The 24,162-nt window shown below is 39.1% G+C and overlaps 1 protein-coding gene across 8 annotated transcripts in view; it reads right to left on the bottom strand.

Annotated features, from left to right (window-relative positions):
* Positions 1-21,761: 21,761 nt before the first annotated feature.
* Positions 21,762-24,162, bottom strand: part of Foxp2 (forkhead box P2) — a 511,758-nt gene continuing 509,357 nt past the window's right edge. For all 8 annotated transcript variants that reach the window (XM_076913685.1, XM_034519090.2, XM_076913682.1 and 5 more), the window contains one exon: positions 21,762-24,072. In XM_076913685.1, coding sequence (XP_076769800.1) covers positions 23,928-24,072 — 145 coding nt within the window. In that variant the 3' untranslated portion in view covers positions 21,762-23,927. The remainder of the gene's footprint in view (positions 24,073-24,162) is intronic.

Raw genomic sequence — 24,162 nt, forward strand, 5'->3', positions numbered from 1 at the left:
ACTTCTTTTGAAGACTATCCCATGGGGGATGCTAAGACCTGACAAGGTGAAAAGTAAAGGTTTTACCTGTCAGAGGGTGAATAGGATGTGTCCCCAACAAAGATTCTGGATTTCCACGGAGCCATTTATAATGGCTCTCTAACTTCATTTACACAGAGGAAATGTCTCTTTATATGAGCTACAGTGGCTATTCACTAAATAGGATTAAAGAGGAGGAAGAAAGTTTGAAAGGAAGATGTTTTCCTAGTTGTTAGAAAATGGTTTTAATCACAGGAACAAAGGTGATGGTTACTCCAAGCTGCTTCCTTAAGTCTCATGGGGAGCACGAAAACCTTTTGAAGTTCCCCATTTACTCACAGGAAATAAATAGATACCATCTTCTCTACGTCATAACTATTTAGTTCTATGTGGCTTGATGAGCCATAGGTGAGGGTGGACTGATAGAAGACAGAAAGGGCACCACTAGGAGGCAGAGTAAGCAGATAGTGTGAAAGGGTCAGGAAATCATGCTGTACACATACTAGAGCTGGTGATCACTCCCTTTTACAAATCATATCTATTGCCTGATCGCTTCAAAATTGGCATAATGTGTTGACATAAATGGACCACTTGAACCATATCCATATGACCCAAAGTTGGCACCCAAATGGCCCTCACAGATATCCCTCTTCCTGTTATAAAGAATAAAATATTAAGAGAGGGACTTCGTGATTGTTGAGCTCTACGTCTCTACTCAATACTGATTGTGTACCATTTTGACAAGTCCAGTTGACCCTATGTCTGGTTTTAGCCACTTCTGACCTCATTCATGACAACCTCCCTTTTCCAGGGCGTTGGCTCTGAGAAGAGAACCTGGATATTAACTCAAAGTGAGGCTTTCCTTTCTGTTGTCAAAACTGTAAGAAATCAAATTTTACTACCATTGCCGTATTAGTGACAGATGAGTTATCAGATGTTCATACAGGCCATACATTAAATGGAGAAATTATGTCAGAGATGTAGAATGTGTTGGGGACACTTCCCAGAACAGCTTATTTGGGAATGGGCTAAAAGGGAATTGCTTTTAGCCGTGTGTGGTCAAATCCCTGTATGCATAGAGCTGTATCACAGAAGCTCTGGATGTATTTGAAATCCATGGCTCACTTTGAATTGGTAAAACTGACTGAGGATCTCTGTTGTCTATTGATTTTAATTGAAACATTAATGCTTTTCAGGGTGAAATTTGATTTTAAAAACTGTATTGACTTGAACAGTGCTGAGCTAATACTCACTTCCCTTTTCCACTGAGAAGAGAACTGGAGTTAATAGGTTCAGGACGGGAATAGCATCAATTCGAGCAGCACATCCCGTACATTGATCTTCCGCAGCTTTGAACAAAGAACAGAATATTAGTCCCCTCATTGCCCAAGGAGGATGTTAACCTGAACCTCTGCCAGAGTGAGGACACTATGAAAGTCACCTTCCACTGCAGGATGGGCCAGCTTCCAACTGTGAACAGGAACTTGGTTAGAGTAAAAGATTCTTTGTCATGTAGGTGGAAATTGTGACATTAGGGACTAGCCTGGGCTAGAGGATGAAACTTCAATGAAATTTGCAAGTTCATTTTGATTTATATACCTGTTGGAGCTGAGACTTTAAATGCACAAGGCTTTTAATCTAGGTATTTTAAACACTACTTGATACCATGGACTCATGTCACCCAACAGAGAGGACTTCAAGGACAGCGCTACCTCTGAACCAGAAGAAGACCCCAGGAAGGCTGACTCAGCCCAGAACATTTGGGATGGGGTTATTTTCTTTTGTTTCAACATTCACTTTTGACAGAACTGGCTTTTTCTCTTTGCCCCTGCTGGAGAGCTAATAACTTCCTTCATGTTCACGTTACTCCAGTAGCCCCATACAGACTAGTGCAGCTAACTCCACATGCAGGTGTGACAAGTTCCTTATTTACATTGGGTTTCACCCGAAATTCACCACGACGATTGTCTAAGCGATAAAATGTGGGAACGGGTCAGAGAGTGTGACCAAACAAAAACAGAAGAAATAAACACGTGTCTTCCCAGTACCCCACATTAGACAATGATACCGAAAGCTCTTCTGCCCTTGGCGGGGTTATTTGCTCCTGAGATTCCTGAAGATTCTGCATTCTTCCAAAAGTGCCATGACTGACTGCGACTAACATTCAAAATAAATAACTTGGCCATATTAACTCTAAAATGCACTTTACTAGTGAGATAGATTTTACTTCAGGCCATCTAGGTCAATGGCCGTGGAGAGGGAATTCCAGAGATGAAGGCTCTTCAGAGAAAACGCTCAGCCTTCAGACCTGTGTAGTTCTAAATCAGAGGGCTTAGCACCTGCAAGCTCTCCAGCTGCTGCGAGGGCAAACCCAGGAAAGAGGTGGCCATTGGATATAACCTGAATCCCCTCTCCACTGCCTTTCCCTCAACCCTGAAACAGAATGCTGTTGAGGTCTGCTACCTTGATTCCCCGTGAAAGCAAAGAGACAACTCATGAGGTATGGAAGCCTGGAGGGAACAAAGGCAAGTGTGGACGTGTGTGAGCTCATACTTTGGCATGATGAAAAGTAGGTACTCTTCAAAAGGTCTGCTCTGTGGCAGAGGGGCTCGTTACTGAGAGCAGAGCCGCACTGCCCACACAAAGGCAGGTGGGAAGGCAAGGGGCTTACTGAAGTTAGAACACAGACAATATGGAAGCACAGATCGTTGAATCTTAAAATCGGATGGCTATATGCGAAGCCATTTAAAACAGTGGGGGAGAGCAAAGGGCAGTGAAGAGACGAGGCTGCGAGATGTACTCGCCTGTGTACAATCGTCAGGCAACTTTTGTTTTGTGGGGACGTTGGTTGAAATTGGCTTTTAACGCGTTACCAGTAAAAATGAAAATAAACCCACGTAGGCAAAATAATAAGCCCTTCCCTGGGTTGTGCACACCTAAGCTCCAGGGATCAGTGAATACATTGTTACATGACAAAGGACAATTAAGGAGGAAGAGGAGGAAGCTTAGTTTGTTGTTCACCTAAACCTAAAACAGAGGGGGTTAATTTTGAATATCCACAGAGGCTCAGCATTCTCACGTGGGTCACAAAGATTCAATGCCCTGGTGCTGTTTTAAAGATGGGCGAAAGAACATCATCCTAGCACTTCAGAATGAGAGGCATCTAGGAGCAGAAGCAGTCAAAAGTGCTGGTCTCCAAGAAATAAACAACAGTCTGTTTGACGCCTTGAGTTTAATTCACTGAGACGTTGGAACGAAAGCTGAATGATAAGAGGATGAGTGACTTTTCTTACTGCTGTGACCAAAACCCAACAAAAGACAGCTTGTAGCATGGCTGAAGGGATATACAATCCCATTACCAGAGGGAAGGTGGACAGCAAGAGAAAGAGACACCTGGGTACCTTGTTTCCCTAGTCGGGAAGCAGAAAGAGAACAGGAGGTAAGGTCAGCTATAAACCTCAAGGCCTGCCCCCAGTGACTCGCTTCCTGTAACAACCTCCTAGGTTCCAGTTTTCCCAGTGTCATCTCTTGAGGATCACATGTTCAACCAGGCTAACCCATGGAGATGTTTTATATTCAAACCGAAGCAGCAAACCTGTGCTGTTTTCTGAGCTGAGATAGTAGTTCTGTGTTAAAGCTGCAACTAATGGTTAACAAAGAACCTGGTGGTCAGTGTGATGCATGCCCTAGTTTGCTTCCTATTGTTAGGGTTTGGAGTCATTAAAGAAAGACCCCAGCCTCAAATAGTATGCAAGACCAAAGATGGTTTATTCTACAAAAAAAAAAAAAAAAAATCAGTATTCAGGGTCAGCACAGCATCAAAATGGTGACCCCAGACAAAGGCACACAGGCCTTCTTATAGGGAACTGGGGAAACTCTCTAGAAGGATTAAGTAATCTCTAATGAGATTGGTAGGGGCCAAAGTCCTGTCATTAGTACAGTTTTGATTGGCTACTATGTTAGGATTAGGTAATCTAAAACCACATTGGTGGGTGCTGGGATGTCCCAGATGGACTGTATTCTTGCATCATGAATAATTAACTACTGGATGGGATGGGCTGCCCTGCACATTTGGTGTATCTTAAAATAAGGTGTCTTCCATTCATGTGTCTATCTTCAAGCTATTCCTTGGGCAGGGCTTTTATTGTCTTGTTCCTAGGCTCTGAGGTCTCCTACTAGAACAGATGGCTTATGGCCTACTTTCATAATCTGCTCCTGGCATGGATGACTTATTGCCTAGTTTCTGAGTGGAGACAAAATGGAATGAATAATCCCCCTTCACTATTGTACTAAGTAAAATATTCTGGCTGTGATGATTTGCATATGCTTGGGCCAGGGAGTGGCACTATTAGGAGGTGTGGTCTTGTTGGAGTAGGTGTGTCACTGTGGGGGTGTGGGCTTTAATACCCTAGTTCTAGCTTCCTGGAAGTGAGTTTACTGCTAGCAGCCTTCGGAACAAGAGGTGTAACTCTCAGCTCCTCCAGCCCCATGCCTGCCTGGATGTTGCTATGCTCCTGCCTTGATTATGGACTGAACCTCTGAACCTGTAAGCCAGCTCCAAATAAATGTCCTTTATAAAACTTGGCATGGTCATGGTGTCTGTTCACAGCAGTAAAACCCTAAGACACTGACAAAAGAAATTCAAAAAGGAAAGAATTGTTTGACTTATAGGTTATAACACATTATCAGGGAGGAAAGCCAAGACAATTACAGAAGCAGAATCCATGGAAGAATTCTGCTTACTGGTTTGCTTCCCGTGGCTTAATCAGCTACCTTTCTTTTATATAGCCTCCACTCATCTGAATGGGATGTGGCTACCTACAAAAGGCATATAGGATTGTAGGCCGTCATCTGCTCCTCCACTGTTGCTTGGGAAGGTAGAACAAGGGGAGTTTGACTCCACTTACTCCACGTCTCTACCAGTACTGGTGCTGGACTCTAGGGAAGCACCCACCAAGACACCACTCCAGGGCTGGGAAAGCAGTCTGAGATGTGAGAAAGTTGGAGCTGGTTTGGGGGTCCCCAGGTCTGCAACGAGACCAGAACCGTGGGGTTCTCAGACTCTTGGACATCCAGGTGCTGCTGGGAGTCTTAGAAGAGCACATCAGAGAATAAAGCCAGGGGTCTGAGGACTGGGGACAGTGTCTAGCCTGGGGCTGGGGGACTAGGGAAGTTCTGGTTTGTCTCATCAGGGATGATTGTTTTTGACATGGCGTCAGCCATTGTGGGTAGGAACACAGTGAGGCCTCCTTCTAGGGGAACTTAGGCTGTGGCTCTATGGGGTAAGGCCTTCTCTATGGCTCTCCATGGCAGATTTTTGGCAGGAATGTCTGGGAAGGGTGAGCTGATTTCTGGCCTCTAGGTACCTCATTAGCATGGAGAGCTCTGTTTTGGGCCTATATGACCTGTGGTCACATCTCTTTTATGTGAGAAGCATGGCATGTGTTCCAAGTCAGGAGTCTGGCAGGGAGCTGGGAGTCACTTAAGCATCAGATGTGTGCCCACTGAGTCTCTGGGTCTCAACCTGCTCTACCTTACGAAACTTCCTGGCATGGTTTTACTTCATACCACAGCTTGGTTCTGTGGCTGGCAAGTTTTAAAAATTTCCTTACCGAAATGGTCAAAGGTCAATACGGTAGAGGCAGTTTCTCAACTGAAGCTGTCTCTAGGATTTGTGTAAGGTTAACAAAAAGTAAACAGTACCATGTGAAATTGTGTCGTTTGTGCAATACGATTTGCCTTGGGTAATGATGGGCAGGGAATCAACAAGCACTTCAGGAACTCAACAAGCACCTAGGAGAAAGAAATGTGTTGCTTAAGTGGAAGTCGGGTTATTCTTTCTGCATGGTCAGCCAGCTAGCATTGGGATTTCATCTCTTCCATTTTATGTGGTAACCTGTTGGGAATGGGAACAACATTTAGCACTTAGAAGACCTAGCCCTCAGCACATCATTGAGCCCAAACCTAAAGAGTAGATCCTAAGGAATGACTGGTCAGCCATATAGCTAAAAGCAACTGAAGCAAGAGATTGGCAAAGGGGTGAACTGTCATGTGACATGATGTTTTCTGCAGACCTCAAGTCCATTCTTTGTAAAAGACTTCTCTTTATGTACCAAACCAACCAATCCTAACAAAGGTATAAATAAAATATTCCTGAGTCTTGCTTTGATTTGCTCTACTGTACTTAAGCTCACTAGAAAGTGAATGGTAGCCATGAAAAGAATTCTAGGTCATAGAAAATGGGTTCCCCAAACAGCAAACATTAACATTGGCCAAGAGACAAAAATGAGGAAATGCACCTGAGATTAAATATACAGTGGGGCCTCAGTTTCCATGGGACATATATAGAAGAAAACTAATCGTGTTTTACAATGTCAGTGTTTTCAAAAATGGTTCACTCAGCATAGTTCCTGGCATTTAGCTGCTGCTCATCAATGTGCTTTGATAGAGGGTCATGACCAGAAGGTGGAAACAGCCTGGAGACAAGGATTCCTGGGCTACAGTGGATTACTGACTACACTGTGTCTCACAAATCCCTGTGACTACTACTGGTGACCCAATTTTGAGTACACACACACACACACACACACACACAATGGGGCTGGCTTGGTGCAAACTGAACTTGAGAACTGAAGACTCAGGAGAGCATGAGCCTGAGGTGTGGTCTTCTGTGAGTGAGCAAGCATATTTTCAACACAATTGGCTGCCTAATCGTGTGTTGCAAACTTGCCTGATATATTTGGCTGTGTAAGCGATTATGTCCTCACTAAAAGCCTCGTTGTTCTCCTTTTCTTACAAGTGAACTAGCAGAGGGTAGAAATCGGTATTGAAAATGATACTCAATATCCTGTTATGCTTTTTAACTTTTCTTTTCAATGTATTTTCCAATTAAGCTGACCAACTGAGCCAGCATTTATTATACCTACAAACACTGAGACAAAAGGCTAATAAACTGGAAGCTTAGATGATATTGAGAGTAGTAATAATATTAGTAATAATATTAGTAATATTAGTAATAATATTAATTAATTAGTATTAATTAATTACTTAGTAATATTAATTAATTAGTAAAAAATTAATTAGTAATAATATTAGTAATAATGAAAAAGCTTCTGAGAAAAGATCTACATTTTGTACGATATCATGCCACTTATGGGGGAATCACTTTTTCTGAGAACCTCTTAGAACCTGGTACAGTGTTAGCTGACTGGATACTGCATATGGTTCTTGACTTTAAGAAATGTCTCTTAATAATGTCTCTTGATACCCAAGTCACCTGAAGCTCCAGGAAACACCAACAGAAAGCCAAATATAGCTAGTCATATAGGCCTCCACTAAGGGGGTTAGAGCCGATCTAACATATCATGTTTGATTTCAAAACTATTCTACACTGATTAATTGAAAACTAAAGGTAACAACATTCATGCTGTTACCTGAATTCATTTGGAAACTAAGTGGACCTTAAACAAGTTGAAAAACAATGATATTTTTCATAAACTATACGATTTGATGCCTCTCAAATCATATGTGCTTGTAATTTCTACCTAAGGATATTTATTGCATGTGACATTTCTCTAGTCTTGGCAACCTATGTGCTTTATGCATTTAACTTTGCATGTGGATTTGTCATATCTGCCTATGCCACATCAAGCTGAGAGTTTCTACATAAGCAGTGGGAAGTGAACTTCAGTCCTAGCTTTTTACCACAGCTCTGACTTTATTGATGTCACCATAGTCTTTCCAGCTTTCATTGTCCTATCTGATGAAAGAGATTTCACATAGCACATAATAGCAATGAGCTTCCAATGAGATGACATGCAAGCTTGCCCACAGTGTCTCAGCATACACACACACACACACACACACACACACACACACACACACACACACAAATGCTCAGTCTGTATTAAAACAGGTGCTGTGGCTTTAGAAAAATAAGAACATTGGAACACTGATTATTAAAAGGTGAAAATGTGTTGGTTATTCTCATGATTCCAAATTGAACATGCTCAGAAGAGTCATACGAAAAGACAAACACCACAGCCATTGAATACATTCATTTGCCAACCTGAGCAGTGCATGTTAAAGCTTTTGTCATTTACATATTAGCCAAAATTTATAGCCCATGTGTTTGGGGTTGGGGTTTGGGGGTTCATGAGGACAATGTGACCGAGAGTTCCTGGAAAGAAGCTGTCCATACAGGCTGAGCAACTGATTAAAAACCATCAAAGGAGAGTTTAAGACATTTCTTATCCCACAGCATAATTAAAATTTCTTCAGGACTATCTTTAAGCTGCTTAAGGGCATCCCCCTTCCAAGCTCCTATCAGACCCTGATAAACAGATAAAAAGGAATACATTAACTTCACAAAGCACTATTCTCTGGAATGGAAGAGGAAGAATGTCAACAACATCTGAACCATCCAAGGGTAACTGCCTCTTGTGTTTCCACCATTGCATTTTAAAACTTCTTTGACTCATAATTTTCTTTGTTCTATGGCTACAAAACTCCAAGAAACTGCTTCTGTGTGGGAATGTGCTACCCAGGCTAACTTAGCTTCTTGTATCACAGGCCATGGCCACTCAACTTTGGCTCCAAAATAATCTAGCTCTTATTCCCTTTGAGGTAAGAGCTATGGTCTTCTTGGTTTGGTTGTTTGCCCGTCTGTTTGTTTGTTTGTTTGTTTGTTTGTTTTGAGTCAATGACAACTTTTGTCATTGTTTTATTTTCCCCCACCATGTGGCTTCCAGAATTAAACTCCGGCTGTCAGCTCTTCAGCAGACAGCTTTACCCAATGAACCTAGGTTAATTTGTCCTGAGTTTGTTTGTTTGTTTGTTTTTTCAACATATTTTGATTGATTCTTTGGGAATTTCATATTGTATACCTCAATCAAACTCATATTGTTTACCTCAATCAAACTCCCAATCCTCCCATGCCCTACCCCACTACAACTTCATTTTGGGCTGTCTATATACTCACTAGAGAGAGGATGGTCGAACTCTTAGTCCTTGCCCCTGAAATAGACCTGAAGGACTTAGTTTATTCTGTTTATCCAACAACCTATAGAGAGAAGACTCTTGCTTGCTTACTTTCTTTCCTAAGCTCTTTGGCTGTTTTTTTGTTTTGTTTTTGTTGTTGGTTTGCAGTGGCCTATTTAGTGCTGCGAACTTAAACTAGTACCCGATATTTATAAAATGTTATAAATTTAATTCACACAGCACATGCTATGCTACCCATATTAGAGAAGATTTATGTTTTAAATATAGTGATCAGTGAGCTGCTCAGTTTTCTTTTGGGCTCCTCAACCAGAGAAACCAATTCTGCCTACAACTGCATCAGGATTGCCATGGGCACAATTCCAAACAGAAAGAAAGTCAGTGTATCCTCATGGTTTCCCTCTTGGTATCTTGAAAAGATGAAGATCACAGTGGTAGATTTGGGAAGGATGATATATGCCCATCACCCGAGGTAATACATTCTATTTAACCCGACTTCCATGTGGGTCCATTTTCTCTTTATATTTGTATCCTCCTTAACTCATTGGTAAATCTACAGCCTTCTTTTCAGTTCATAGTGCACACAGGAACTGCATATATTCAATAAAACCAAACTAAGAAGAATGAAAAAGGGGGGGGGGAATGACATCAGTGGAGGAGATCAATGATCTATTGATGTTGAAAAATTAGGTTATTCCCCCCAAAAAGAGCATACCAAGTGATTATCAAATACCAAGCCCTGAGAACATACATACAAATAACACTATACAAACTGAACAAGCTATATTTATTGACATATTTGTAAACACATGTGCATATATGGATTTAACGGCAATCAAGATAAAAAAAAAAGAGACCATGTTTGAAAGAGAGGAATTGTCTGGAGGGAGGAAAGGAGAAAGGGAAAAAATGTAATTATAATATTGAAAAAAAACAAATTGTTTTTAAAAAGAAAAATTATTAGTTTCGACCCAAAAAAGTTTCTAAGGACATTTTAAAAATGTTGCGCGCGCACGCGCACACACACACACACACACCCCACAATGTAACAAGAAAGGTCCAACTCATCCTGAGCAGTTCTTGTGTGCCAAGGACTTTACTTAAGTAGCTCTGTCCTCCTGACCATGTTAGGGTTGCTAGGTTGCAAGCTCACTAGGAGAAAAGGCTCTTTTCTAGGCTTTATTAATTACTTTGTCTGGGACTAGATCACTGTCTGATCTGCGACTGATACCAAATCAATAAACAAGTGAATGGGCCCACTTCCTCTCTGTTTAAGAAGCCCTGGGAAATGGCCATAGTCATCATCCCACCCTGCAATTATGAAACCCAAACTGGAACAGAAGTATTTTAGAGCTGCTTTTCTAGAGTAATTCTAATCCAGCAACATAGCTGCTCTGGCAAGGTATCACATCCAAAGATGTGTGATGAGGCTGGAAATACAGACATGCTCTTAGTACACACATTTAATCCCTAACAACATAGGTAAGGTTAGCTTGCAGAAGGAAGTAGCCATTTTTGAAAGTGATGTGTACTAGGAGGGAGTTGGGTAAGTGGAGTTCAATCAGTTGTTCAGTGATTTGATTCATCTGGGACTCAGTTGGGCATCAGTGCAATGAGTGCACTGAAGTGGAGTTGAGTTCCTTCATGAATTCATGCAGTTCAGTGGTCAGCAGAGGCTGCTGAAGACAGAGAATAATAAGGAGCCAGAAGATTAGCATGAATTACCAGAGTTAGTCTGAGGCCAAACAGAATAATTCAGTCAGAATCTGAAAGAAGCCAGATTGAATCAGTAAGCTTGAAAGGACTTTGAAGGTGACCATCTGAGTTGAACCAGTCAGCCAGAATTAAGAAAGAACTAAAAAGGGTGAGCTTGTTCAGCAGTAAGTCTCAGAGGCTGAAAACATTCTAGGCTTAGATTTGATTGTACAGAGGCTAGATGCTTTCAGGATTAGGACTAGGTCAGCAGACAGAGGCAGACAAGAACAAATAAAAGTTATTTTTAAAGCTTTGATTACAAAGCTTTGATTCCTTACTTGGACCTACCTGAAAGCAGGACAAAATCCTGACATCTCTACCTTCCTTAAGTATCTGTCTCTTTTACTTTGGCTAAAGGCACAGAGCTAAGTCATTGTCCTAAACACCTGTCACTGTAGAGTCTAGGAAGAACAAGTTCCACAGGACAGGCAGGTAACCAACCAAATAAAGGGAGAATGCACCATGGAGCAGAAACAGCCATCTCCTAGGAACTAGATGTAGACTCTCAGGCAAAAAACACTGCAGATCAGAAACTGAGGCAATAATAAATGATATTACATGAATAACAATCGCTTAATTATATATCTCCATTGCTCCTTGCCCCAACTCTTCTTGTAGTTCATTTTGTTCCCTGAAGATGGACTTGGGGGTCCCTGGACCCCATTCAACTTTACAATTTGGACTCACTGAATAAATCTCTTGCTCTTCACCATTATTTCCTGCTTCATTTGACTTGTTCAGACACACTAATGAGTCTCCCTTGTCAGGGTTGCTGGACCTAGCCTTTTACATTAAAATCCCTGCTATAACACTGAAGGGCTGAGGGACTCAGGCTTCTACATATGGAGTTAGAATCTACTGGTATCATATTTCCTTTTCTTTCCCACCAGATAAAGTGTTTTCTCTCTCAAAGCACTTGGTACAAAAGGACCAGACAGTTTCTGTGACCCACAGCTGTTATCTGTGCAGCCAATTAGTAGTGAAGTAGCTCAAAGACCAAGATTTCTGAATCATCCAGTCTCCTCATTTCAAACCAGCTTCCCTCAATCTGAACAAATAACTCATCATTTATTGAAGTTAGATATTGATCAGCTCTCAAAAGCTGCACACACTTGCTTTCTTTTTACCTTTGGAAAAACAATTTCTTAGATCATGATTACTAAATTTAGTCATTGAATTTAGATTTGAGTGAATCAAAAGATTTAAAAAGCTGAAAATGACCTTCAAGGGCATCTGCTCAAATACTTTGTTACTTTTCTTTGTACTTATGAACATACTGTTATACAGAGAGTAAAGTAATCTTTTGGGGGCAATGCCACTGAATTAGAAAACAAGTCAGGTTTGAAACTAAGTCTCCAGGGACCCAGCTTAAGGTCTCATACACCCATCTAGTATGTGTTTTCAAAAATTACAAAGAGGGAAGTACTATACCTGATAGGCCTGGAAAATCCTCTAGGTTTCCCTGGCACATTAATTTACATTGGTACTTGGGCTTCCTCTCCTGCCTCCAGTGCGTGTGTGTGTGTGTATGGTGTGTGTGTGAACATTTACTTGTGTGTAAATACATGTTGACATTTTCATAGACACGGATATGTGTGAGGGCTCATGCACATGTGTGCTTGTGCCCATGAAGGCTCAACGTTAATACAGAAAATCATTCTCTATTGCTCTTCCTCCTTAATTTTAAATGCAGTGTACTGGCTGGTTTTCTGTGTCAACGTGACACAAATTGGAGTTATTACAGAGAGAGGGGCTTCAGTTGAGGAAATGCCTCCATGAGCTCAAGCTGTAATGTGTTTTCTCAATTAGTGATCAAGGGGGGAGGGTCCATTGTGGGTGGTGCCATCCCTGGGCTGCTAGTCTTGGGTTCTATAAGAGAGCAAGCTGAGCAAGCCAGGGGAAGCAAGCCAGTAAGTAGCATTTCTCTATGGCCTCTGCATTAGCTCCTACTTCCTGAGCAGCTTGAGTTCCAGTCCTGACTTCCTTTGGTGAGGAACAGCAATGTGGAAGTGTAAGCTGAATAAACCCTTTCCTCTACAACTTGCTTCTTGGTCATGATGTTTTGTGCAGGAATAGAAACCCTGACTAAGACAGGCAGGGTCTCTAAATCAAACTCAAAGTTTGCTGATAGAGTTAATCTTGCTAGCCAACCTCTCCTAAGAACTCCTGTTTCTGCCTTCACGGCTAGAATTATAAGTAACGTGCCACATCCAACAAATATTTATCTATTAGAAGGATTTGAGCTCTGGTTCTCTTGTTTCCTTGTTTGATGATTAATTTTAATTGTCAACATGGCACAACCTAGAATTACCCCACAAAAGAGTCTTAGTGAGGATTTGTCTGATCAAGTTGGCCTGTGGACATGTCTGTGGAGGATTGTCTTTATTTTAGTTTTAACTGATGTAGAAAGTCGCAGACCACTGTGGTTAAACACCATTCCCTAGTCCTGGACTTTGTAAGTATATAGAAGGTCCTGAGCACACATAGACATGCATGTATTCATTTCTTTCTTTGCTACTAGATGTGATATGGCAATATGCTTTGAGATTCTGCTATGATTTCCCAGAAAAGGCAGACTGTAGGGATTTTGGTCAGGGTATTTTATTATAAGAACAAAAATAAAAATAGGACTCACTATGTGTACTTTTAATGTACAGTTGTATGTACTCAGGCCCTGGGCTTTTGTTTTGTTTTGTTTTGTTTTGTTTTGTTTATTGTTTTGAGGCAAGGCTTCTCTATTTGTATAGCCATGTATACAACTGAAACTCAACTCACCATGTAGACCAGTCTGGTCACATACTCACAGAGATTAGTCTGCCTCTGCCTGTGAAATAATGAGATTAAAGGCATGTGCTGCCACATCAGTCTCCTAAGATTTTAGAAGTGTTTTCATTTTTACTAAGGTCATATGTAATTCCTGAGTCTTGGAGCAGATTCTATCCCACCGATCAAACCCCCAAATAAGCATTATAAAGTTAAGTTCCCATAATAAAGATGAAGAATTCCATGGATTACTCACAAAACTTATCTCTGAAGTCTGATTCCTGGGTATATCAATGGCCTCTTTTGGCTATCATGAAGTCCAAATCCTAACCCAACCTCAAATGAACAAAGTTTTTGTCAATGCTTGACAAGTCAACACTGTTTGTCTGACATGAGAAGCCCGTATGTCATGGAAGAACACAAAGAAGAAAAGTTGAATGGACTGAGGAGCTTTAGTAGCAACTTGAGATCTGGTTGTAATGTCAAGTTCTTCTGTGGAACGATATAGACGGTAGAATTGAAGTGGCTTTACTCTCCTGTGTGATCTGAGCATACCTGTTGCTTTTGTTAATGTTTTCTTGATAATATCTTAGGGCCTAAAAAATGAAGTAGTAGAGGTTATTTTGCAGAATCATCCAACATCTGGAACATGATCCAAAGTAGGAATTGAGTTTCACCCTTTTATAAAGTTTGGAAGTGAAAAAGACATCATCTTGGTGTGGTAGCACTATTTATTACAAGTGATGGGTTTTTGCTAGGCTTAGGAATTTTGATGTTGTCTTTTGACCCAGGCTGACCCCTGAAAGGACAGAAGCTGGGTTATTAAGTGTAAAAAAAAAAATTGAGAAACAGGAAAACTCTATGATAATACACATAGTTTTAATCTGTTTTTGAAGCTTTAGGCCACAAAATGTCCAAAGGGCAGTATTAGTGAGATGGCTTAGAGAGTAAAGTTGCTTTTTACTAACTGTGAAGACCCAAGTTCAGTCCCTGGAACCCACATGATGGAAGGAGAAAAGTGACTAATACAAGTTGTTCTTTGACCCCCTTCATGTGTGTGCCATGGCACCTGCTTATTCCCTGCCACCCTGTCTCTTTCACACACACTCTTCCTCTCTCTCTCTCTCTCTCTCTCTCTCTCTCTCTCTCTCTCTCTCGTAAAAATTTACAAATAGCAGCTGAAACAAAAGTAAATATTTTCAAGATAGGTAGCTGCAGGATGATAGTCACGTCTCAGAGAATGCAGTGATGATTAAGCACTGACAGCATAGTTAAATAAGAATTATTAGATAACACAGGCAGAGTACGAGGAGATTGCTGATAAACTGAGTCCAGTGAGCTCTCAGAAAGCTAAGAGTCACTAGACTTTGGTCAATACATAGTGGGAATTGTACCTGGAGGCTACTGCAAGAGAGATATCATCCACCACTCTATCTAAAGAAGGGAGGAAAAGGTTTGTTTATAAATATGAGTAAACATGGCTGGATTCCAGCCGTAAGACATCAGAGATTTTTATCCCAAGTACTTACCTGTGATTCTATAGAAGAAGTTTTTGTGACCACTGTAAGTATATTGATACTTTTGAGAAAGAGATAGATTTGCTCCAAAATTTATGTCTATAGAAGAAACATAAATCATAATGTTCTAAAAGTTTGGCTGCAAATGAGAGAAGAGGAAGCTGTCCTCAAGCACAAAAAGTGGAAATTTTGCTGTCCCTGAAAGAGCCACTGAGAATGGATGCCAGTTGAAGGAGGAGGAGGAGGAGGAGGAGGAGGAGGAGGAGGAGGAGGAGGAGGAGGAGGAGGAGGAGGAGGAGGAGGAGAAGGAGAAGAGAAGGAGAGGAGGAGGAGAAGGAGGAGGAGGAGGAGGAGGAGGAGGAGGAGGAGGAGGAGGAGGAGAAGGAGAAGGAGAAGGAGAAGGAGAAGGAGAAGGAGAAGGAGAAGGAGAAGGAGAAGGAGAAGAAGGAGAAGGAGAAGGAGAAGGAGAAGGAGGAGGAGGAGAAGAAGGAGTTGTGGTACTTCCTGAGTAGTTACAATAGACATTTGGTGCTTTTTATCTGGTAGGAATTCATTAAAATCTAATACATTTATCAGTTATATTCTCCAATCACTCTGCTTTAGTGCCCAGTATCCCAAAATGAAATTATTTCCAGTTCATGGATCATATCTAATATTAATAATCATCAAGGTTTGGGTTCATATTGTAAATATTTCTCTCAACTCATTGCCAGTGGGGGATGCAACACAGGTAGAGCAGTCATTGACTTCACATCAGACCCCTGGCTTGTCTTTACAGCAGGTATTATTATGGACAATGACTTACCTTCTTGCAAAATGAAAGGCTCTAGCCTCAGAATCTAACACAACTTTAATAAACCTCTTTATGTAATCATCACTGAGTTGAATAGAATTGAAAATGAATGAAAGCCATTTTCTAGTTCAGATCCAAGTTCCACATTCAATTTTATGCATCTCTGTGTTTTGCTGTTGTTGATACAGGGATGCATGGGATAGTTCTGACTTGCCTGGAACCATACCCAGTCTTGATGGTTATCTGTCATTTCATGTTTTCTTTCACTAGGCTGGAGTAGGAATCTCACATACTTTTCTGACTGCGGAATATCATATAGCTTAGTCACAAAAGTGTTGATTTATTCAGTACTGTGAGAGCTTTCCTGAAAGCCAAAGGCAAATGGAGGCTGAACTGGGTAACATATGAGTTTAATTCCAGGACTCCGGAGGAAGATAAAGGTGGATTTCTGTCAGTTTGATCTTCAAAGCAAGTTCTACCCCAGCCAGAGCTACATAGTGAGAATCACCCACAAAATATTAAATGTCTCCCACAAAATATTAAATGAGCAGATATTTGTGCTACCTCAATGGGAAAAATAAAGATTTTTGGCTTAAACTTAAGTGGCACTAATCATTAAACAAAATGTTGTTACCTATTAACCCTCTAACGGTTTACAAAATAACTGTTTATGAGACAAGCATCAGAGAGAATGAACTCTTTAAGCTATAATTTGTGAGTTCCTGGTCATGTGATATACTCCTTCCCGTCAAAAACTTGATTTATAATTCTTAGAAATTTTTCTGGATACACCATTCAATTTCCTCCAAGGTGCTTGAAGCCTGCTTTGGTGTATGATATTAGTAAGACTGTTACGTAAACTTATGTTCAAGTCATCTAATAATTTTTCAATGTGTCAACATAGCAGCTATAGTATCGAATGTGCCATGCTCACTTAGACAACTAGGACAGTTAAGGTTCTTTGCCCAATACTACTTCAGGAAAATGATAACCACTGATGCACACTCATGCAATAATGTCTTTACATTTCTACAGAGGAGAGTATTAATAAGTTATTTTCATTTTATAGTAGAGACTGCTATGAGAATATTCCTATAACAGTGAGGAAATGAAAGGTGAGATACATAATGTCATATAACACAGACAACTGATTATAGACAGAAATGAATATCGAATGATCCTTCGACAGGAAGACAAGGAGCCATGTTAGAGTCAAATGTGGTGAATGTTTCATGAAGCTTGTGTAGCTCTGTATAGGTGTGAGGCAAAAAGAATTTGTTTAATACTTGGCAATCTTTAGTTTTCAGAAAATGTTAAAGTAATTTCTATTATCAACTTCCCAAAGAATATTGTGAAGAATGCTTTTGAAATTCTCACAAGAAAGGTATGTCCCATATTTTCTGCAAAACATATTTCTTTCTGTTAAGGCTTTGTTGGTTTATTTTATATTTATATAAATAAATATAAAATTTATTTATGTAGATTAGTTAACCAGCTTAGTCCTTGGGCAGATGGCACTAAATGTTGGTGTATCACTGAATTTCAAGACTCTCAGCTCAGTGCTCATACAGTTTTTGTGAGATTTTTTATTTTCAATAAGTTATTTTCAATAACTTAAATTTTTATCTTAGAGAATAATGTTAATATAGTATTATAATAACTTCATATCATGTGAAAAAAAGTTTTAAATTTTTTAACTTTCCTCTGAGATCTTTTAGTTTTTGTCCAATATGTTTGACCAAAAGGACTAGTACTTTTAAATTTTTGTGCATTTTTGCCCAGTACCTGAATATATTTGATGGGGAACTAGGTAGAGCAGTCAGATTAGACACTCTTTCTAGTGTCACATGTGTGAAGACTCTAGGTTGCTGCTGTTCTAGGAAAGAAAAAAATGATACCGAAGCATTTGTCTTCTAAGAGCAAACTGGTGTGTTAGTAATACAATGCACTTTTCTCATCACAACTTCCATAGGGGGATGTCATACAACTTCCTTGTAATGAGCACAAGCTCATGTACAAACATCTAAGCAGGGTAGTCCAGTCTCAAGGAATGATGTCTTCAGCATTGCAACAGTGATGTGAAGACATGAAAATCACATTGCGATCCTAACAGGAACATTTCCTTAAACACATCTCTACATTTTTATCTCCTCTTGTTCACCTTCACTTCTGCCTGTGTGACTGATCATGGTCGTTTCTTTATTGTCATGTCAAATGTAAACAGGGGACCAATATGTTGTGTAGACATTTTCCAAAATGCTTGATGAGAACAATGGAAGCTAATGGCTTGTGGATTTGGGAGATAAGAGTTATTTCAAGTAACAGACTAAGGACTAGAGAGGTGGCTCAGTGGTTAAAGAGCACTGGATGCTCTCCTGGAGGATCTGGGCTATGTTCCTAGCACCTGCACAGTGTTTCTCATCTATATATGACTCCAGTTCCCAGACATCTGATCCTCTTCTGGGTCCTGAGGGTGTTAGGTGTGTACATGGTGGTGCACAGATATCCAGACAAACACACACGTGCAAAATCGACATTAAGAAGGAGAAGAAGGGGAAATACTTATTCAAAAGATTGGAGTGAATGTTCACAGCAACACATTAAAATGCATACCTTGGCTTAAAGCCATACTTCGGTTTATTATGTATGATTGTGTGGCCATGTGTGCATTGACTCAGCATTTCAGAGTCATCTGTAAGTTGAAAACTTCACATAAGACAAAATCCTAAAATCAGCTCTGGTTTCCACTGTTCTGTCCATCTATACAGTGTTTTTATTTTATTCTGGACCAAAGACTGTGTCAGATTCCCAGTGAAGCCATATTTTACTTTCTTGGGTTATATATTCTTTTGTGGTAATTTTGTACATCTTCATAGTTTTCTTTAAAGTTTAAAAACTAAATAATAGTTTGAAGATGCAGCTGAGATCTTTTTCTTCAGCCTTTTAATATTAGGATTTGCCTAAATATAATTTTCTACAAGATATCCGACCATGTGAATAGATGACAATAATGGCTGCCTAAGCTTTACTATTTCTGTCCCAGGAAATTGTGTGACTTACCACTGTAACTGGAGTTTATTTAGTTATATTTTATATTATTCTTAACTTTAAAAAATTTGAAAGTATCTTGTGACCAACACTTTAAAAGCATCTTAATCCTGTCTGACCACACAAAATATATCTCTGTAGCATAGTGTGTGTATCTATAAGATAGCATGAATTTGAATACAAAGCTGAATACAAAGTGTTTGGCACATCAGTCTTTCTTCTTTCTTATACTGTTAGTTTTAACCCCTCAGTAATGTTCTATGTATTAAAATATAGAAGGCCCCAGCACCTTTTTCTTATTATGTCATCATTAGTCATTTAACAAAATACACTGGACAGGGAAAGTTAATATTCATTTACTTTCAACTAATCAATATGAAAAAAATGAGTTTTAAGGTTCAAGAGAATGTATCTCACATTCATATTTCTTTTGAAACAATTCTTATCCTGTGGACAGCATATTAGTTCAGTTACACTTTCACTGAGATGACAGAAAGTGTTAAAATTGTTATACGTAAAACAAAAATATACTCAACACATTTGTGTTCCATTTTACTTTTCCAAACTTTTCTCTGCTGAGTACCTATGTTTCTGGGATTTGCCTCAAAAAGGTCTTGTATTTATCTTCAACATCTTACAAAACTATTTTAAGTGTTGACTATTCCTGTACATCCTCTAAATAGTGCTAGTATGTCATGAGGATGATTAATGTCTCTGTGTGTGTGAACACATATATGTACACAGGGTTTATGAAATAAAAAGAAATGCTCATGTCTTCATGTTTTAAAGTTTGACATTTACAATGCTGAGGTCTATTTGAATAAAAACAGAAAAATAAAAAGCAAAGCCTATTAGAGAACACATTTGAACCCAAGGATAGTTCTCATTAGGTGCATCTGACAAGCAGCTAAAACCTTTATTGACTGCCTTTCGGTATGATCTACTTTAGAAGTCCTCTGTTCCTCGGAGTTTATTTTTAAACACATTGCAGGACGTGGGCATACAACTTTATGGCTTGTCTCTAGAGTGGAAAGAATGATCTCTCAGAAAGAATAAAATCCTAGTGGTTATAAATGGGTCAAAAAGACTTAGATCTTTTTTTATTTGTACTTCAGAAATGTAACCAACTGAATGAAATGGTTTCATATACATTTTTTTTTTTACATCCAGCAGAAGTGACACACTGTTCATACATTAATTCTAAAGAATAATGTACATCCCTCTTTTTCTGTTACGTAAGATTTGTCAAGTGTTCTTGGACCGAGAGGGAAAAAGCCCCTTTCATTGCAACCTGAATGAATGAAGCAACAAGAGTAAGTTTCTTTCAATAGCTAATATGTCAGTGAAGTTACTGTCCAGGCGTGTGTTAATATTAACATGAGTAATAGGAGGTCTTACAAATTCTCAAAAAATGTAAACTCCCAATTTCAAAACTTTACAAAATAGTCTATTGGATTTTGCAATTGAATCTGCCCAGGGACATTAAAGTCCAGGACCATTTATTTTAAGTGAACTTCTGTAGCTCCATTCCTAGCTGGCTGTTCTTCTATTCCCCAATCACAGAGAAATGCATTCCTATGAAGTTTGCAAGCAGCTGTAGACACAGAATGCTGATGACGTTTCTCTTTATCTGACTCATCTAAAGAAAACCCAGTTAGTGGTAATTCTACCAAATACTTTAACAGTCACATAAAATTTTAATTGATTTTCAAACAATACAACGGTGCCATGAATCCAATACATAGAATATAAGTCTTAAGCCCACTAGGTTTAAGCAATTGTGTCTTTGTAGATTAAAACTATGTAAAATAGAATCTGGTAACTCCCTGGTGTTAGAGGTAGGCAGTTTTCTTTCAAATCCTAGGTTTGGTCCTTTATTTTATTCAGCAGTGAAAGCCATGAATACAGAACAAATAACAGCTGTTACAATTCTCAACCATGACTTCTAACGTCAGAGAATGCAAAGTGTGAACAGAGTACACAGTAATGAAAAGTATCAAAAATTAGTTTACCTCAAAGAAGATAAATAAAACAGGTATATCCCACCAATACATAAACAGATGTCTGTGCTACAGTTAAAATTTGCTGTATACAAAAGATCATAGTCCCCATAATCAGCTTATGGTAGAAGCAAGAATACATGAGCCATTTAAATTGTCAGACATTATGCTTTATAAGGTATGCACAGAAGTTCAAGCAATAAATACATACATTAGTTCAAAGCCTTACAATAGCTACGCAAAGCAGATGCAGAAAAGCAGGTTTGCTATTACTAGCAAGCAATGATAGAAGAGTAAAAATCCATGAAATGCATTAAAGCAACATTTTTCTTAGAAAAAGTCTGGTCATTTATGGGTCCACCAACATTTTTACATAATATGCACAATTATCAAAATACAGACCAAGCATTTCAGAAAACTCCAAAAAACCTAAAATCTATTTTTCAAAGCAATTGCAGTTTTGGAGGTTTTTCTGGTATGTGCAAGCAGCTATTTTTTTAAAATTGTATTCATATAAAACCCATGCAAAACTCTACAGGTATATGCATTCTGTGGCTGAGACTTCCTTTCAAAAGTTTTGAAACTGAGGTATGCATACTTTAGCATTGTAGTCTTAGGCCACCCTCCCGATGGAACAACTCTCCACGTTACTTCCAGTCCATCAAAGCTTTTTGAACATGCACCCGAAAGCGTTTCCCTTTCAGATTATCCCTACAGCAGTATCCTAGGCATCAGAGAACCATCCTTCAGAATACCAATCTCTCCTTTGATACCACATCAATAACTTCCGGTTCGTTGATCATGACCCAAAGACAAACATAATGAAAAGTAGCAGGTACTGTGACGTTCTCATGTTTCATGCAATCTGCCATAATTGTTCTAACTTTTTTTTCACTATTTTTCTTGTTTTTTTTTTCTTTTTTTTCCTTTTTTTCCTTTTTTCTTTTTTTGCAGAGGTAGAAGCTTTCAGAAAGCCTTTTGGGTAAGTGGGAAAACCCTTTGAAAGCCGTTATGTCCTTTTATTTGGTGTGATAGATGACTGGGTATCTCTCTAACTCTATTTGCTGACTTCAGCAAAGGATAAACATTGAGCTTAGTTTGCAAGAACCGGCTCCATCACATGGAGCCGGGACATGTGTTAAGCCCTAGCAGCCACCTTCTGTCAAAACTGTTTGTAAAGCAATAACCATAATTAGGTTATGAGGTCCCTTGGTTGGGGGAAAAAGTATTCTCAAGACTTGGCACAGCACATGAAAAGCAACATGTAAAGTCTCTAGGTTTTAAGCAAACACCTGACTATGCTATCTTCAACTACACCATAATGTATTATCATAGTTTTGGGGTATAGAGTTGTCAAGAAAAAAAATCAGCATTCCAACAATTTGGCCTGCACAAGTCTTTGAAGGGAGTGTGTTAGTGTTTATATCCCGTATAAGCAGAGGCAGAATTATATGTAACTTTGGTTTGACTGAAAATAAATACCATGGGCTACACTTGCTATAATCTTCGCTTTCAGTGTAAAAACTCAGCTAGATCACTTTAAAATCAATAGGAAATTAATTTTTGGCTTTACTAGACCTTTTATGTTTGGTTCCTACTTTTTGTTTTTTTTTTTTTTATTATTATTATAACTTAAGACTATAAAAAAATAGTACACAACAGAGATTAAGACCATACAAGACATGTACTTCTAACAACATGTACTCACCACCAAAAAGATGGGGGGGGGAACAAAAACGCAATGTACTATATATATATAACAATACACAATCTGCATTTGCATCAAGTACATAATTGTTTTGGTCAGTGGTCCACATTTGTTGCTTTCTAGCATGTCATAACTTCCACTGCAGATTTTGTCCTCACCTCTGTCTTTAATGAAAGCAAATCTTCATTGCATTTAGATGGACTTTTGGCCTCAGAAGATTACTCTGTGACTGAATGAACTCTTTTAGTTGTGGTTTTTTTTTGTTTTGTTTTGTTTTGTTTTTTTGTTTTGTCATATTCGTTTCTTTGTTTAGGGCTAAATGAAAAGATCCCAGAGGTCATCAGAAAACAGCAGGTAGTTCATGGAAAAGGTTCCTTTGTACTAATTGAAGTTACAGAAGGCTGACCAAAGCATGTGGCTGCTTCTGTCCTTGAGCTCTTGGCCATGGTTAGAGTTGGCTTTGGTTTGCAGCTGTAGCCTTTGACTGTGTTTGCAGGTAGACAAAGCTTTATCACAAGGAGGTAAAGAGTACAGTTGTAAGATCTATGCAGATATGCAAATGTTTCTATGGTGCTTGCACAGATAATGTTAGCTTAGGATTGCACTTTACATCTTTACACTAACAGCACAGACTGGAAGCCTAAGGTTTTAGATGGTTGCAACAGTCTAATTACTGTGTTCTGTAATAACTAACTTATGTCATTTACAGTTGGTGGCACCAACATAAAAAACTAATGTTCTGTTGTTTAAAATTCAGCTAGATACAAGCAGTGACACTAATTTCTGATACTACTCCTGTGCAAATTAAAAACAATAGCAACAAGTTGAAGTTGACCAGCAATTGTTTCTAACATTTTAACTACTGAATGCTGGAAAATTCACATTAATGAAACTAACACTATTTTTGGCAGTATATGAGGCGCAGTTGCTTTCTATAGGACATGGATCCTCTACTCAGTCATTTCATGAACCCTTAAGAGCCACATTTTTTAAATGGGCAGAGCCATTATAGAAAGAACAGTTCTTTCTTTTTTTTCCCAAGAAAATCAGTTTTTTTGCCTTTTTTTTTTCTAAAAAGGAAAAAACAGAAAAAAAAAGTAAAATCAAACAAATAAACAAAAATAAAGACAAAAAGAGAAGAAAACAAGCAATTTGCCTGTTGGTTCTGAATCCCAAAGGGCTGGCTTAGTAAGTTCCTTTAGGTCTGTCTCCTTTATCCATGCTTAATAAATAGTCACAGTAAAAATTTGTCAACTATTCATGGTTGTGGAGTGGTTATGAAGGTCAGTGATATGTCCCTTCACACTGAGGTGTCAACAAGTTCACCCTCATTCCAGGTCCTCAGATAAAGGCTCTTCCTCAATCTCTCTGTCATCTTCTAACTCTGGACTGTGATTGGCTGTTGTCACTAATGACATTGGACAGTCTTCATCCTCCGCAATCACCGGCTCTTCCTTGACATGGATTGAATGTCTGAAAAACATGTGGATGCAAAAGGTTTTACTAAATGACTACTAAGCAAGAGTTGAGCAACATTGTAATTAAGAGGTCAACTGAACAGGG

The sequence above is a fragment of the Arvicanthis niloticus genome, chromosome 15, assembly GCF_011762505.2.
Source record: "Arvicanthis niloticus isolate mArvNil1 chromosome 15, mArvNil1.pat.X, whole genome shotgun sequence".
In the NCBI taxonomy this organism is placed as follows: Eukaryota; Metazoa; Chordata; class Mammalia; order Rodentia; family Muridae; genus Arvicanthis; species Arvicanthis niloticus.